The 17,906-nt window shown below is 42.0% G+C and overlaps 1 protein-coding gene across 2 annotated transcripts in view; it reads left to right on the top strand.

The window, feature by feature from the left end:
- The window catches only part of dock1 (dedicator of cytokinesis 1), a 164,684-nt gene that overhangs the window by 125,573 nt on the left and 21,205 nt on the right, over window positions 1-17,906 (top strand). For both annotated transcript variants that reach the window (XM_070927703.1, XM_070927702.1), the window contains 11 exons: window positions 4,021-4,079; window positions 4,693-4,841; window positions 5,957-6,042; window positions 6,426-6,582; window positions 7,247-7,287; window positions 7,677-7,767; window positions 9,999-10,118; window positions 11,400-11,489; window positions 11,741-11,845; window positions 17,111-17,252; window positions 17,495-17,576. In XM_070927703.1, coding sequence (XP_070783804.1) covers window positions 4,021-4,079; window positions 4,693-4,841; window positions 5,957-6,042; window positions 6,426-6,582; window positions 7,247-7,287; window positions 7,677-7,767; window positions 9,999-10,118; window positions 11,400-11,489; window positions 11,741-11,845; window positions 17,111-17,252; window positions 17,495-17,576 — 1,122 coding nt within the window. The remainder of the gene's footprint in view (window positions 1-4,020; window positions 4,080-4,692; window positions 4,842-5,956; window positions 6,043-6,425; window positions 6,583-7,246; window positions 7,288-7,676; window positions 7,768-9,998; window positions 10,119-11,399; window positions 11,490-11,740; window positions 11,846-17,110; window positions 17,253-17,494; window positions 17,577-17,906) is intronic.

Below are 17,906 nucleotides of genomic sequence, written 5' to 3'. Positions count from 1 at the left end.
GTGCTATTTCCACTCTGTTTATTTGACATTTTTAAATATGTCATTCAAACATAACTACGTAGCTTCCAGAGCAAGCGATGGGGATATTATACAGAGTTTGTCAATTTCTGTTTTACCCACTCTTTCTGCCTCTATCCGCCCACTCTCTGTCTCTGTGTCTGTCTCCCTCCACCTACCACTCACCTGCTCTCTTTTACCTCTCCCTCATCCCGTTTCCCTGTGTGCTGGCGCATGAACTGTCAGTGCTGTCTGCAATACCAATTATTGTGCCTTGCTCGGGAGCAGAGAACAGAAGGGGTGAAATCAGAGATGTGTGGCTCTTTAGTGCTCTGCGTCGGCTTTTCTCCTGCGTCACACATGTCTGCCAGCGCTGTTACTGAAGTTCTGGTCTATTACAGGGGTCTGTGTGATCTTCATTTCCTTCTCACACTCAGACCACCAGGCTAACCTGTCTTTATGGACGTACTGCTTGGCCTTAATAGGAGGATAAATGCATTCCTGTTCGTAGCCATGTTGCTACAGACCTCAGCAACAACTTTGATGAATACAATGTTATTATAACTGACGAAAATAAGATCAAATATTTGTGAAAACAGAAACCATTCACGTAGAAGGTGTCTGGCCAGAGACCGTGGAAATGCAGCCACAAACACACACATAGACAGAGCTGGATAAATGAGCATGCAGCAATGCCATTGTCATGATATGAGTGATGAGGAGAGGGAGTGTCATATTGTCAGGTTTTGTCAATATCTCACACTTCCTTTGCTTCAGGCTGTGATCACATCTCATCTGTTCTTACAGGCCACTGCTTGTCAATCATTTGTTTTGTTTCTGTATCTGCCACTCTCTCTTTATTTTCGCCTCCATCTCTTCTGTTTGCATCACCTCATGCCTCCACATCCATTTCCTCCTTTCTCCTCTCGATCTTGATCTTTGTCCCCCTGACCCAATTGCATTACACAGCACAAGCTGCTGAGAGCCCCAGATCCACTCTCAGCTCACCACCGCTGTCCCTCTGTACACACGTTATTCTTAGTTAACCTCTCTGAGAGCTTTCCACCCAGCAGCTGACAGGTATGTGTTGTAGGTCCTGACAGCCGACAGTCATAGCTGCCTGTCTGGCTGCCTACAGGAGTGTGACAGAACAGCACTCTGCATCTGTCTCAGCTTGGATGAGGACATGATGTCTCCTGAGCCATTATCTGCATGCCTAAATGTAGAGACGCAAACCCGTATTATCCTACACATGTATGCTATGAGCACCATCATGCACACAGATATGCACAGGAATAAATTATAAAACAGACACCTTAAAGTGCGAATGAGAGGCAAAAAAAGACGAAGATGTAATACATAATGCATCACCATTTCTCTTTTTTTTGCATGCAGCTTTGCTGTAATTTATAGAGGCGGGCATCTATTTATATTTTATCATCTTGCCAATACTCTGCTTGAAGATCAATCCTTGAACACCTCCTTTGACAGCTAAATATGGTAAAGTGTTTTGACCTGGCCAGGCTGCAAAGAGGTGACGCAGCTTCTTTGTTAAGGATTCTTTCAATGCTCATCTCCTCCCTGTCACAGTACATTAGTGTGTCTTTGTACGATATTGGCAAAACAATCAATTGGGTTTCAGAATTCCATAAGGGCTGCAGGGTGCTCTGAAATGTCACAATGTGTTAAGGAGGCTCTGAATAGATATTAATTAGAGGTCAGGCTTAGACCTCGAACTCTCATCGTTTTACTTCTCTGCAATGTCATGCCAAGGTGTCATGCCATCAGTGTGCTAGGAAGAGAGGAGACAGAGGTGCCACTGAGCCTCCATCAGTCACTCAGTGTGATAGTCCCGATGTCAGACAGGCCTGCTTCTTGGCATGGGCAAACAATGCAGTCGCCTGCAGTGCCACCAGCAGAAGAGGGCATGAGTCTGAAGGAAGGAAAAAGATATTGATGACTCTGACACCACATTTAAATGCCCCTGAAAGTGCTGTCAGGTATTTGATTTATAAATAAACCAATACTCACTAATTTCCTTACTCAGTCCGCTCGCTTTAAAAGAGCAGTTTGTGAAATCTACTTTGCTCTTTTGGGTTTAATTCACCGGCTGTTGTTAGAATGAGTGAAATCAGCAATACATCTTTACAATTACACACACACACACAGTTAATTTTTTAAAATATAACAACAACAACTCTAGAATAGCATAAAAAGAGACCATTCAAATTTTATTTTAAACCATTTAGCCAGCTTTTGTGCAAGGTTGTGAGGTAGTTTCAACCAAATGAAAACAGTTAAGCAAAGTTACCCAGTAGTATAACGTGATCTATAATTGTATGTCAGGCACTTTTTGACATTTTAATTTCAATAAATGCTCAAACAGGTCATAGAACAGTCAGTAACACGGCACGGCAGTTTTATCCATCGACTTTGTGCGCAACTTCTTCTGTTTTAGCTGTCTTCTCATCTACGTAATCACAAGACTTGGTTGAGGGCAGAGACTTTAACTGTTTGGCTCTGCTTCAAAACAGAACCACAATATTGCAGTTCAGTGCAGTTATTCCCCACGGTGAGCCAGCAGTGAAAATTCATCTGACTATGCTAAAGCATGCTATATCAGGTCAGTGGGAATAGGGTAAAAACAGTCACAAATAGCTCTTCATTGTGTCCCCCATATTCTTATCTTAAAACATAAAATCTTAAAACAATTTCAGGCTTGGACTTACTCTCTTTTCTTATCGAATGTCCAATCAGTTTTCAAACAACTAAATCCATTACTTCTGTTTCATGTGAGCAGTTTCACAGGATCGGGTCTCGCTTTCTGCCTCTCTGCTCATTGTTTCCACTCCTGTTAGTCTCTTCATCATTCACTGTCTGTCTTTCCATCCTCTCCACTTGACTATTTGTCCTTTCGGTGACCTGGGCCCGTGTGGCAGGCAGGGAGATGGGCTCCAAGCTGCCATGGAGATTGGCCTAGACCTAGACATGGCAGAGCTGATCAGCTTATAAGCCCTCATTCGCAAAAAGCTACACAAAAAGTCAGGGCGGGAGTGAGCCTTCCAGCTTCTTTTGCAAATCTTTGTGCCCTTTATATAAGGGCACTCGACACACTAAGACAACCTCAAAGAACTAGTACCAACAAAGACTGTCTGGTCAAACACGTCTCATTTCTTTTGCCTTCTGTCCTCTGTGTGTTCAAATGCATACAGAGCAGAAGACAGATCAAGCCTGCATGTGTGTATGTTGCGAACTTGCATGGGCGGAAATAACTCATTAGTGTGCATTTGTATTAAATAGAACATCACGGAAAGACAAATCAAACTACCATACCATGGTCAGGCCGCTGCCAATGTGTATAAAGTCTCGTTATGTGCTTATGTAACAGGTGTCATTCAGACATCGATGAGATAGATTCAAGAAACCATTTATTTCTCTCCGAATGAAGACAACAGGAAACGCACATATTCCATATTGTCTATATTGCTCGGTCACTGCTCATCTAGACCTCCATCAGAGCAAAGCAGCACTCAGAGGGGCTATGAAATACATTTTTAACTCTGTGACGCCTTGAATAAAAGAAAATATGTCTGATTAAAAAATAGCAACTGTCACTTGGTCGTTGTTTTGTGTTGCATCTCACTTCCTTACGCTGCACTGTGTTTCAGATGTCCACTGGAAACCCGAAAGAAGCATCCATATTTAGTGTTTAGTTCACTTTTCCTTGATTTTTGGGCTCATTCTCTCTAAATCTCTTGCTTCGACTGAAATCTTCGTATTATAAGCAACAACATTGACATTGGTTCTGACAGCTGCGGCACAGCTGAAACATGGCACAGCCATTCATACATGCAGTATGTTGCAGTGCATTAGGCAGTTAGAATTGTCAGCAAACGCTAATTTGCACAATTTGATTTACACATGAGACTTTCTCTAAATCTGTTGGACTCCAAGTCATTTTATCTTCTATGCCCTGATTTGACTGTAGCTTGAGTAACATTTGATCCTGTTTTTTTGTTTCAGGTACCAGGACATGAGAAGACAAATTGGCTTTGAAATCAGGGATATGTGGTACAATCTAGGTAATTTAAGCATCATACAAACTGCAGTAGAACGGCAGCAATTGACGCGTGTTTAAGTGTTGTTTTCTCAAAGTCTGTTTATGATTATCTGCCAACTAAGTACCCTTGCTCTCATTACAAGTCAACCCAGCAGAACAGCAGCTAAATATAGACAATCATGTGTTAATTAGCGTTATGTTATGTGATGACAGAGACTCAGCAGTCAAGTCTCAATGGAATGAGATTGTAGTACGGCTATTGGGGTCTTAGATTTGAGCACCTGCGCCTTCCTAAAAGTCTTCTCATGGTAATCTACACCATCTGATCCCTTTAATTAGAGCTTTCCACCAGATTAGATTGACTCATTCACTGCGTTTTTAATAAGCCCCTTGCTATTTTTTACCTGAGGTGTTTGGTTTGAAGTTATTTACCGCATGATTGTCATGGAAGATTCTAATGAGAGGTGACTTGATAAACATGGGGAGCCAGATCTCTTTTTTGTTTGCTACTTTTAAATCTGCAGCACATTAAGGATTATTGATGCCCTGTTAGGATCCCATGTTGTACTTGTTTTGTCCAAATTGAAGTTTACGAATGAGTTTTCTGTGCATTTATATGTAAATGTCTCCCTCAGGACCCCACAAGATAAAATTCATTCCAGAGATGGTGGGTCCTATCCTGGAGATGACACTAGTTCCTGAGATCGAGTTGCGAAAGGCCACCATCGCCATCTTCTTCGACATGATGCAGTGCGAGTTCCACTTCACGTGCAGCTTCCAGCGGGTGCGTCCTCAGGAACATGACAAAACAAAAGGACTTTATGGAAAAGTGGATGTTGGTGTGGGAATCTGAGGAGGAGTAAACAGGGCAGAGGGATAGTCCATCTGAGAAAAAGTTTCATAGTCACAAGCTTGCTTGTAATTCTGCAAGTATCATTTTGTTTGTGCTGCGATTATAAACAGCCACGGTAAGTGGAACTTAATGTTATGCCCCGTTACGGTGCAAAATTAAGCCTTTCTGCATGAGGAAATCTGTTTGGCTACAGCTGTTCTGCCTTAAGATGTCTCAGGCAGTTTTCAGCTTTGTGATGTTTGTGTAGGCTCCCGAAGTATGTGATGCTTATTGTACTTGTATCAAATTGTAAAGCAGTAATAGCTTCCAAATATCTCTGCTGACCCTTGTAGTCCTGTGAAGACAGTGGTAGTTTAACCAACATCCCTCTGTCAAGGGAAGGGAGCGCTGCTAATTAGTCAATGTGTCACTCAGGATCTGGCTCATTGGAGATAAATGACACTTTCCTATTCTTTACCTTTAGTGAAATGTCATCAATTTAACTTCGGCCTGACCCCTTTTTATGCTGTAAGCCAGTAGTTTTCCCTCACTGCGTCTCTCACTTTCTCCATGTGTGTTGTAAATCCTTGGCTTAACAGAGAGCAGCATTTATATCTTTTCTTACTTGGCTGCTCCTGTTCTGTATTTGTGCCTGTCCAGCACACGAGCAAATCAAGCAGTCAGTGAAAATTGGTTTGTTTCAGCACAATAAAACCTCTTATTTTATACAGCTGCTTTATACAAATACCAGAGAAACAAGGCCCATGTATCACTGTCAGAAGCTGAAGCAGCGACAGAGGAAAAAGTAAAGGGGATGTGTCTCCTGATGCAGTCTTGTTCTGTGTTCTAACCAAATTTATACAGATAAAGAAAAGCATTAATGATAAACAGAAAATACCCAGTCACAACCAGCTGGGCTGTAAGAGAGGGACGATTAAAGCCGAAGCACAGATCCCCTCAGCCAAGCCTTGATGCAGAGAGAGAGCGAGAGTGAGACAGGGAGATGGCGTTAATGAATTGAAAAATTAGCTTCACTGATTATTTACGCCTGCTCTGTCTAATTGCAGTTTGAAAACGAGATCATCACCAAGCTGGATCACGAGGTGGAGGGGGGCCGCGGAGACGAGCAGTACAAAGTTCTCTTTCAGAAAATGTAAGTGCTGATTAATGGACAGGATTATTCCTGAGCTTCTCACAAGTTAGATAATGCTAATTGCAACATAGCACTCCTCAAAATAATCACAGTCTGCTGATGATCACACAACTTCTCATCACAGCTTGCCACTGTGATATTTGCTTACCGCGCAGTTGGATGCTAACTCTGCTTTAATGAGCAAAAGAAAATAACGTTTCCCCAAATCCTTAGTGGCAAAAGTTTGACATTTTAAACTGTTGAAGAACCTCTTATACATGCTTCACATTATTTGTTTTCCTCTCTGCCCCTGGCTTTTCTTCCTCCACGTCCTCAACCACACGCACACACAAAACACCACTGCACACCTCCACTCCAAACAAACACAACAAAACACACACCAGTTTACTGGAGCACTGCAGGAAGCACAAGTACCTGGCCAAGACGGGCGAGAACTTCGTCACTCTGGTGGTTCGTCTGCTGGAGAGGTTGCTGGACTACAGGACCATCATGCACGACGAGAACAAAGAAAACCGCATGAGCTGCACCGTCAACGTGCTCGTAAGTCGGTTTCTTTTCTGAGGCCCAGCCATGATGACACATAGTCACATGGGGGAATCTATAAAACACTCCAACAATAGTTATCTACAAGGTCTATATTAGGTATTGTTCATAGTCTATTGTTGTCAACAAAATGACCATAATGACATGCAACTACCTGCAGAAAAGAAACAATAACAACCACCTCCACATGTCACAGTGCATTAAGATGTTATCACAGAGCAGCTCACCTGAAACACCTCTCGTCTGCAATGTGACATTTCATGTGGGAGCACAGAAATGTCAATTTTGTCTCACGTGACTACTGGCATTGAACTACAGGCCTGTGGCCTATATTCAGCATTTGCCTGAGTCATGTTGTGCCAGGTTGTATAAAATGTAAGTTTTCAGTTTTAGCCTGGAGGGTTACTGTGTGACTGCCTACCGCTGTGATTCTGATATCAGCCAACCTACTTTTCCTTAATAGATACTTTGTCTGCCTGCTGCAAGCCAGGACCTTGTTATTTATCCATATTTTTGAAGATGAATTTGTCACTCCGCCAAAATATTGTTCTTTTATAAATATAAAAAAAATAATCTACGGCCCAGTGATTTCTAGCTTTATGCAGTGGAAGCAGTATAATGGCATTGTTGTTTTAATGGTTTGTGTCTTTTCTTCCTGTAGAACTTTTACAAGGAGATAGACAGAGAGGAGATGTACATCAGGTAAGACAAAGTCATTTCCAGCCTTGTGACTGTTAAGCATGTTCAAGTTTCGGGATACAGAAACATATAATACTTTAGGAGACTCTGTGCTGTGAGATTCAATTTAGCTAAATTTGTACCTGCCAAAGACTAAATGCTGTACATATTGGCTCTTTTCCTCCCAGCTGTAAGTCCCCAGAGATCCAGAATAAAATATTTGATTTTGTTAAAACACATTTCCATTTCAACAATTTCATCAGTCAGAGTTTTCCATCTGTCTGTCAAGCGTTATTTGAGGTAATAGAGGCTGTCAAGGCGCATCAGTCTAGCAGAGTTAACTTTCTGTCTGTTGTTAAAGTGTGAAAAGCCCACCTAGGCATGACCCATAAATCATTGCTATTTCCTTCCAGGTACCTGTACAAGCTGTGTGACCTCCACAAAGAGTGTGACAACTACACTGAGGCTGCCTACACTCTGCTGCTACACGCCAAACTGCTCAAGGTAAACAGACACAATCCCAACAACAAATAGGTACGCAAGAAGCACACTCTGTAAAAAACTTCAAACAGCATTGATCACAGAACCCAAATACACTGTTAAGCTATTGTCAAGCGGATGGCATTTAACCTCAGGCATTAAACAAGTGTGTGTCTGGCAATTTGAATGTGTACAGGATTTAGCGAGATAGGGCCGCATCCCTTTAATCCCACCGCGGCATGAGATGGCTGCTAAGAGGGCAGAATTGCTGAGCAGCGTCTTTTTCACCTTGCGTAGTCGATGCAAATCCCGGCTAGTATCTGATCTTTCCTGAAAAAAAACTAAGACACAGTTTAAACAGCCACCTGAGGTGCTTCACGATAAAGGTGTACTTTTACTGTCCTCCCTGTCAGCTGGAAACAAAGAATCCTCTACTGTAGATCACATGGTTCAGCGCAAGGCCCCTGTGGTTTAAGGTGGAAAAGGGGGGCAGGTTTGTACCCCACTTTTAGTGCAATTATATTCTAAATTAGATACATAAATATTTATAAGCTATCATGAAGCATTTCTTTTAAGATCAGACCTTTTTGTTATCGTAGGCCTGCTCTAGGCCTCGAAAGTTTATATCTCTGCCAAAAATATACCACAGCCACACACAGAACTCCTCACACAAAGAGCTGCCGTCTCTATTCCCAGTCGGGGTTTGGTATACCCTGAATTTGGAATTGTTCCTCTCTGCCTTTTATCCAAAATGGTTGCACCCAACATCTCTCACAGTATTTGCATAAATAGCTGGCTGCTTCAGCCTTTGTACAGGTCCCGACAGGGGAGAGCAGGCTGTGACTGAATCGCTTTTTCCTCGCTGAACAGTCACAGTAGCATTAGCAAGAGTTGTTTTCTTTATTATTATTTTAATTCTGCTCATCTCCCAGCAGCTGTGCCATTCCTGACCATAGCACACCTTCAGAGAGGGATTCATTATTATATTATGGAAAGTGGTTAATTTCGTTCCACCAGAGTCTGGATAAATCATTTCTTCTCCAATAAGCTGTCCAATGTAATCTTTGAAGTCTCTGTCCTCCTTTTGTATCCACACACAGACACGTGTAAACAAGCTTCAATGAGGATGAATGATGGATACATAATTCTGCATCCACCAGCAGTTATAGAGTAAAACTGGCTCCTGTTGTAATAATTAATCCTCCATTCATGGTTGATGAATTTACAGCATTTTGTGTGTTGTCAGAGATTTATCAGCACTTTAGTTCTGTCGATGCAGGGTCACTGGCCATCCATGAATAAAGAGAGATCCTTTCTACCATGTAAATGCTGCAGTCCAGCTGTGAAGGAATCAATAACCTGATCCAAAGCCTCCCAACATCCCTCTTCAGGCCACAGCAACAGTGTGCAGAATAATTACTTTTTCACCCATCTCCAGCGCAGGCTATGCAAAGTCCTTGGCTTTGCTCCTCAAATGTGGTCCTCACACAAAACCTGGTCAGATTTTCACAGAGATCTGATCTCTTCAGGTTACTCACAACACCACAAAATCCCAATTAAGACTGGCTGGTAATGAATCAGTCCTGGCAGGACGCATAGGATTACGCTTCCTCGACACAGAGGCCAATCAGATCGTCCATCTCCCTATTAGCCAAGCTTCTCTAGCCTGTCAGAAACCTCATTATTCTCCATGCAGGGTGAAGAAAAGGCATGATGGAGTACACGGTCAGCACAAAAGGATGCCACTGCAGTCTTGTTGTTTCTTTTTTTGCAGCATTCTTCCTTGTCTGCCATTGTTTACAAAATCAAGCAGAATTTGTAATTAACATGATTACGCTGCTGCATGACTCAATTGTATCTGATGTTTATTAGCATACGTGATGCTTCTCTCTGCTCCCCCAGCTCCACTTCACTGGACTGGCCTCCAGTGGGCTAGTCTACTGGAGCACTATTTTGGGTTGTGGGGGATTCTTGTGCTAAATACTATAACAGCAAGTATCAGCCACAGAAAGCTTTGTATTGTACTGATGCTCTCCCTGAGCCATTCAATATGTATCGACGCCTGTTTCATTGCCCATGTCTCAAGTTTCCATCTTGCCCTGCCAGAGTGTAGGACAGCTTTAAAAAGAATTACACATCAATCTCACCCATTTGCATTGGCTATAACTCAGTGATTGATTTCTTGTCACCTGTTCCCCTTTTGCTCTGTATCGTATTGCACAGTGTTGACCCCAATGCTAACTTGTCCTCTGTAGTGGTCAGACGAGCAATGTGCAGCCCACCTGACCCAGAGAGATGGCTACCAGGCCACCACTCAAGGACAGCTTAAGGACCAGCTCTACCAGCAGATTATCAATTACTTCGACAAGGGCAAGGTAAGAGACACACACACGTTCTGACACACACAGGAGTGGTCATTATCATGATAAATCCTGGACTCTGAGGATGCTATTTTTAGCCGCTGTTATCTCTGTTAAATACCTCTTCTGGCATGAGAAGGAAGGTTTTGAGGAAGAGCTGCTGAATTGAAGTTTTATATTCCTTTTCTACAGAACGGGGATTGTAAATAATCCTCTTCTTTTAGCTGATGCTCTTATGGACGAAGGCGCATATCAGACCACACAAGCATTAATGTGCCTCCTTTGTGTTTTCCCCCTACCTTTCAGGAAAAACCCTTTCTCGTTGTCCTTTTTTCTCGTTTTCCTTCATACCACTTCAGCGACTTGAATGCCGTCTCTGTGTGATGCCACTCTATTGTGTTTGAAGGGCAGGTCATTCATATGTGCCAGATTGAGAAAATGTTCTAGTTGCGTAGGACCTGATTACTGTGCTATTCTTCTACACTCCTCATATTTTATTCCAGAGGAGAAAAAATGTTTTTCAGCCTGTGAGCCTAGCCTGGAATGGATCTGCAGGACGGCAGCCAGAGCTTCTCAGAGATGATGTCCCAAGGCTTTGCATGTGTCATCAGTGTTGGGGTGCAGCCGCCACTCTTGGTTCTATAGCCAACTGTCATTCAGCAGGATATGGCCAGGGAGAGAACAAATTGAAAGAGCCTTGGCTAAACATACACACACAAACACATGATCAGGAAGTGTTGCAGTGGCTGTAAGAAAACATCAACACTCCAGAAAGGCGTGGGGGTGGGTATCAACTGAGGACAGTTTCTAAGAGTGTCATCGGCATCATCCAGAAAGCAGTCCCAGATGGACCCCCTCCGCTCTCACTGATGGCAGGCTGATCTGAGTAGCAGTCTGGACTCGGCCCACCTCCAGCCTGGCCCAGATCAGTTCAGCCCAAACTAGTCTGTCAGGAAGCCTCTTAGAAGCCTTTCAACATGTTCGAGTGGCTCGCATCTATCTGTGACACCACTCCACTGGATTGGATGAGTCTCGAGGGGAAATTCATCACTGTGATAAATTTGCTTCTCCCAGATTGCGTCTGAGTTTTAGTGTTTTAGATCAAAGAAAGAAAACAAAAGAATGTTGACATGATAAGATGAATTCACATTTTATTTATTTTCAAAAAGGCTTATATTGAATACCTGAGAGAGATGATGTGCTTTATTCAGCTGGCTGAAAAAGGAATGCTTTATCTCAGCTTGGATCTTGATAATTAATTCATTTACTAACTGTCTCTGTTTATGTGTCCCATAGATGTGGGAGGAGGCAATCATTTTGGGAAAGGAACTGGCTGAACAGTACGAGAATGAAATGTTTGACTTTGAGCAGCTTAGTGCATCCTTGGTAAGTACTATTATTTTTGTGTTTGACTTAAATGTCATAAATGGAGTCATTTCAGCATATGGACTATGGCTATTCAAGGAAGGACTGTGATTTGTTTATTTTATTTATTTAACCAGGAAAGCCTCATTGTCACAAGATCAGAACTAAACAAAAATGCATTTGTAAAATTTGCAAATAAAATCACCAATAAGGATCACATTAAAGAAAAAGTGTACCTTGACACTGAAGCTTGCCATTGTATCTCCCTACAGCGGAAGCAAGCCCAGTTCTACGAGAACATTGTGAAGGTCATCCGGCCCAAACCAGACTACTTTGCCGTAGGCTATTACGGCATGGGGTTCCCCTCCTTCCTACGCGTGAGTACTCGCATCAACATACATCCCCCACAACTCTCAGCATACCACACATGGCTGATAGCAGTGTGGGTGAGCCACTTGTCAAAACAGATGATCAATAGGTTTACCAGCGCTTACTCAGTTCTCAGGCTTAGCCGTCAATACATGTGTTTCACACATCTCGCTCCCACGGTTGTTTTGGCGGGACTCACTTGTTCAACATCCCACCTGGTCTGCACTCACCGAAAAGAAACTGAATCACAGAAGCTCTTCCATGTGTGGGCTATAGAGTAGATCCAGAATACTGTGCTGGACAGATGCCCTTCAGTGTGGGAAAATGGGTCTCCTGGAAAAAAAAAGTGTGAATTGAAAATAATCTCTGTCTCTCCCTCCAAGCCTCTTCCTCTCTCATTCATGGTTCATCTCCCAGCTCCTGTATCTAATATCTGCCTGTCATTAGTTTGTACTGCATAAGTCACTCTGTCAGCTGGTCAGTTAGTCAATCCTAAAAGTTCCCCCCAAAATCTTCCATTGCTGGATATAGCTTTAAAAAACTGTGGAGCCCAGAAGTATGGCCACAAGAAACAACCCAATCTTGTTTGTCCAATCAAAAGCCTGCTCACGCTGCAAACACTGCCTCTAATTCCATCACCTGAACTTCTGCTGAACAACCCTTTCTCCACGCCGTGAGCGTGGTCTGCATCACAAGGTGTCCCATCACCGCCTGCGCAGTGAAACCGTGAGCCCAATACAAAATGAAAGGAAGCGATATGGTCTCGTTGTAAATTGCTTTTGGTGGCTGCTGAGTCATGGGTTATAATCCAAAAACATTTTGGTAGTTGGTTCTTTACTCCCAATCTTCTTGCAAGTGGTGGCACCGTACAGTGGAAGCCATCCTGGTTTCTTTAAATGACCATTAGTTGGCCATTGATCATTATGAATATGAACACTAATGAAACTGAATAATCACCCCCAAGTCTATCTATAACCCCTACCAAGTACATTTGACCGCTAAACCCGAGCTGATCTGTATTTCCCCTCTAAATGTCCTGGCTGGCCTTGTGCCAATCTGATCACAGCTTATCACTAATTTAGTGTGCGTGTAACAGGTGTTTGATATCTCCTCACCGGCCTTACTCAGTGTCTGAGGCGCTACTGTGTGCGTATCGGACCTCTTTTGCTCTCTGTCTGTGAAGGGTGTCCTGTTCTGTCCACATATCAGTTTTTATTTAAACAGAAAAAAAATCAACTCATGTAGAAATTTCTCTTTGTGATGCTGTGACGCAGTGGGCTTAATGTTAGGTCAGAGCTTTTTTCCACATCTTCTTATAAGAAGAAAAATGGCAGTGCTGGCGAAGGACAAGCTCTTTGCTTTTAATATATTCCCTGCTACAGCTGTTTTTAGGCTGTCTTCTGACTTGCTGCTGAAGGTGTTGTTTTCCTGTCTAGGAGGAATTCAAGCCATTTTTATCACATAAGCAAAACACTAAATGGCCCAAAAGTCCTCACGGACTAAGATGACGTGAAAGTCCAGTTTCAACAACTGTGATCCCCTGATCATACCCTTTCATTCTATTATGAAGAACAGCCTTTTCACAGGGGTCTTTTGCTACTCTCCGATCTCCATGTGCCCCTCCTAACCCCTTTCATCTGGCAGGGCAGAAACTCCATTACAGACAGGGCAAGCTGCGCTGGCCTAATCTAACTGGCTGTTTAAACAGCCTTTGAGGACAGCTTTGAGTTCTCTTTTTTCCTTTCTTTTTATTCTTTTGGAGGCAGTTTGACCTGACCCTGATAACCAGGGCAGGTCTATGCCTGTTTGCCTTCGCCAATAGGAATCTGCGCTTAATTTACCCATCTATTGTCTTTTTAAATAGTGGCATTCCTCATGCAACAGTAGATACCAGGTAGTCTGCAAGCTGGCCTTGAATACTCAGGCCAGTAAATATTACCCTCTATTGCAACCTAGTTTTTCCCTAATTATTTTCCTGCTGTGCGTACAAGCTTATTAAGTGCTGTTGAATGAGTACAGCCAAACAGATGTAAAGTGTATTTATGGCTCTTACATTGTCCTGCTGAATTTGTACATCCTCTTGGCATATTTTATAGTTATGTTGATTTCTGTGTGAGTACATAGGGAAGTATTCAAGTATGGGTTACTTATTAAGATAAATATAGTTTAGAGGGTTTTTGTTTCGCACCCCACATTGCTGTTTGTGTTGCAGCATCGCAGTGTCCGCGGGGAAAAGTCAATTATGTGAGAAAATCAATACTCTGATAAAGGCGTTTTGTATCCTCCCCGCTTTAAGAATTGATTTTATGCAAGAGTGTTTAATTCGGCTGCTTATGATTTATTAGTTGTTAATATGGTTAGACACTAGGGTACTTGCTAACTGTAAAATGCTCCAGATCATGTCATTTGTTTAGATTTGCAGACACAAGTAAGCCATTGGTCCCAGTTATTTTCCTTTTCATGTAGTTCTGTGTTGTTTGTTTCCATCGATGTGTACTTTTAGAGACTGTTAAATTCTTCTGTTACCAGCAAAACAAACATTGTTTAAAACAAAATCTCCTATCTCATTATTTCAACCTTGAAAGTCACAATATCTTGTCAAGAAGCTTTGAAGCAGGACGTCAAACTTCTGTTTCATTTCAGTTTCTTTCAGCTTTTTAGACACGTTAAAAGTATTCTAAGTATTTCAAAGACAGATTTCCTCTGCAATTGTTTCTCTCACTTTACATCCAGTCGCCGTATTTCTCCTCCTCTCCCTTCTCCTCCTATCAATCCTAAACTTTACTTAATCCCCGTATTGAGTTTCCTGTGAGCGCTCAGCTTAAAGAGCAGTTGAGGGTGTGTGAAAGTTGGTTTGAAATATGTATCCTAACACACCACATTCGGAGACGCTCAGATATGAGCTGTCATGTTCTATCATTCAAAATGTTCCTCAGACAGACCCCTGAGCACACTCAGGGAGATGAAGCAACGTTCCTGGCTCATACATTCTTAGGAGCACTCTGTTCACTCTACTCATATAACTTATTTTTGTTTTGGAATAAAACAAGGATGACCTTTTTATGAGCCTCTGTCTGTTAAACCTTATCTGATTCTGCAGTTTGAAAGGAAGTATCCATATATTTTACAGTTTCTTACTGGGAAACTACCACTACCAAGAGGATGAGTCTTATTGTCCTTTTCCCCATGTGTTAGAAATCTTCTTGTTACAAGAATGTCCAAGGAGCTTAAATCCTGACCGTATGTGTTTCATTTGGACTTGATGACATTGCGGCTATATGAACTGTGGCTGCTTTGTCTCTTGGCTGTATGAAATTGCCTTTTTACCCACCAGCCAAGAAAGAAAAGACAATTTTAGCAGGCATTATTATCTCAATGACAGTGATTTTCTTTTCCAGGACTAGCCAATGTAGGTTTGAGGGTAATGAAAATGAGAATTGTGACATTGACATTACTGTATACACGACCAGAATGCTCAACAAAATAATGGGAAGCTTCTGTCCTCTTGTGAATAAGCATACAATATGCAGTGAAGGAAAAAGATAAAATATCCTTGATCAGATTTGATTGATTTAGAGAAAATATATGAAGTAAATCTCGCACTCGTTATTCACCATCAGAAAATTGCGGCAGAGTATTGTCAGGCAGGTTTAGAGGATTCTCCTGCGGTTGGAAGAGATGACTCTGGAAATCAATGTGCTTTTGTCAACTTATCTATCAAAGCAAATTTGAGAATGGCCCCAGGCATATTTCATGGCTGCAATTCCTTTAATTAATTGGGGAATTGAGATGTGTGCTGTGCATGAGCATAGGGGCTTGCTATGTGCGAGCAATTATGGTCAATGAAAGAAAGAAGGAAATGCAAAAATGGCTAGGCTATTGTAGCATGCCGTTACTGTATGTGTCTGCAGCAAGTATGGTAGCTAACCATTATCCTGTGGACTAGAAGCATCAGAAGATTCTGGATACAGAATAAGGACAATATTTAACGAATATCCGGGGGGCTGTGCAAAGAAAAGAAAAGGTACCATGTATTTAGAAAATAGGAAAAAATAAAAAAAGAAGAAAAAGCATAACACACAATCAATATATATTTCTGTTGACGACCAAACAACAGTGTGAATGAAGATGGGAATACCCCCTTTACTACACAACACAATTATTAGTGTATCTTAGTTCGTTCATCAGCACAGGCAAGGCAATCCAAGGAATTTGTTCATTAAGTCAATTAGGGTTTAAGTCAAAGTCCGAAGGGAATGGGAGTGTGCTGGGAAAAGTGTGGGATATGGATGAATGGTGCGAGTCTCTGGCTGCAGTGTATCCTACCACTCTGGCAGGAAAATGATGATTGTTGCTGAGCTTGATTCTTGTTCCGTGAAGATTAGGCTCCCGGTCTTATCAGTTGGAATAGCTTGTGATCAAAGTGAGGCAAACAAGGTCAGAACTCTCTTTCACCAACCACTGACTTTTTTTGTATTAATTCTAAATACAAGAGGATAATAATACACTTCAATAATACATTATGAATATTAACACTGTTACTATTTCATTGCATTCCACATGATGATGATAATGAATGACACTAGTAATTCATCGTTACTGGAAACGTGATGGAGATCAAGCTGCTAAGAGGGTGTGAAGAGGGCCCATCCTCAGGTGCCAAGATCTTACCACACTGATTTTGAAATTGGCAAGATGTCTGCACCATTACAGTGGTTTGAAGGCATCCTCATCAGTAGCTGCAGTTTGCCGCAGCTGTTTGTGAAAGAGCCCCCGGTAAAATGGTAGTAGCCATTTACAGTCTGCCAGTTCCCTAAAACAGAAGTCCTCCCCAAGAAAGCCCACTCTGAACTCAGCGGGGATTGACTGCTCTATGAATCGGTGCCAAGAACTTCCTGTCACCCTCATTTCCAAGTATTTAATATGGAGATTATGATAATGTATTTTAACCCAGCCACAGTACCCGGCCAAGTAAATTTACAAATCAAAGCCACTTTCATCCATGTAACTTTCTTTTAATATTACATTTTTGTCATTGTCCCACATCTGTCCTTTCAGCTAACATTGAATGACTTTTAGCTACTGGATCTAATCTTCTTGTGAAATGGTCTATGAAATGACGCTGTTTGCAGTCAATACTGCCATATTCATAAAATAGGCACAATGTACCTTATGTCTACGTAATGTGTGCAAATTAGCACCTGCTTGCATGATTGCATGTCTGCCTTTTTGTACATTTCCAAGCTCTCATTGTTTTGTTTATCGACCTTCAGAACAAAATGTTCATCTACCGTGGAAAGGAGTACGAGCGCAGAGAGGATTTCGAAGCACGTCTTCTCACACAGTTTCCCAACGCAGAGAAGATGAAGACGACCACACCACCCAGCGAGGACACAAAGTGTTCTTCTGGACAGTGTATCCTCAGCACGAATCATTGATTTGTTTTAAACAGTGTAGTGGAAGATGTGGTTTTATTTTTGTTTATAAACTTTTGTTAGAATAATTGTTCAAATTTCATCAGGTTGTCCACAAAATGAAAGGAAATATGTGTTTTATACTCCACAAAGTGATGCCGCATACATACAGGTCCTAATTAAGTGTATTTCATTCATTTGAGTTCAACAGTTTCATTTATTTCCTTGACGTTTCTGCTGAAGACATCCAGTGTTTCACAGTGAAACCCATCCTAGACCTGCCTGCCAAGTTCCAGAACAAGCCTGTCTCTGAACAAATAGTGAGGTAAGCAGGATATCCTCGCTCCGCACACGTTCATTTCTTTACAATTACAAAGCGTGTTACTCAAAGTCACACAGCAGGTATTTCAATCCAACAAGCCCAGTTTACTTCCCCCAGTCACTCAAAAACAATTTAGAGAGCTTGTGATGACATGCAAAAGTATATTAGCATTTTTAAGAGTGCGGTGCATTGATGGCTGCTGTGGTGCAAGTGATTAAATCTTGATGTAAATGTGTGTCTGTGTAGAACAAACAGCGGTTGACCTTCTTGTCGTTTTTGTGGTTATTAACTTGCACCAGCCATCTGCCATTAGTCACTGTGCCAAGTACAACA

This window comes from Enoplosus armatus, chromosome 20, assembly GCF_043641665.1.
Source record: "Enoplosus armatus isolate fEnoArm2 chromosome 20, fEnoArm2.hap1, whole genome shotgun sequence".
NCBI lineage: Eukaryota > Metazoa > Chordata > Actinopteri > Centrarchiformes > Enoplosidae > Enoplosus > Enoplosus armatus.
This window is presented reverse-complemented; position numbering and strand designations above follow the sequence as displayed.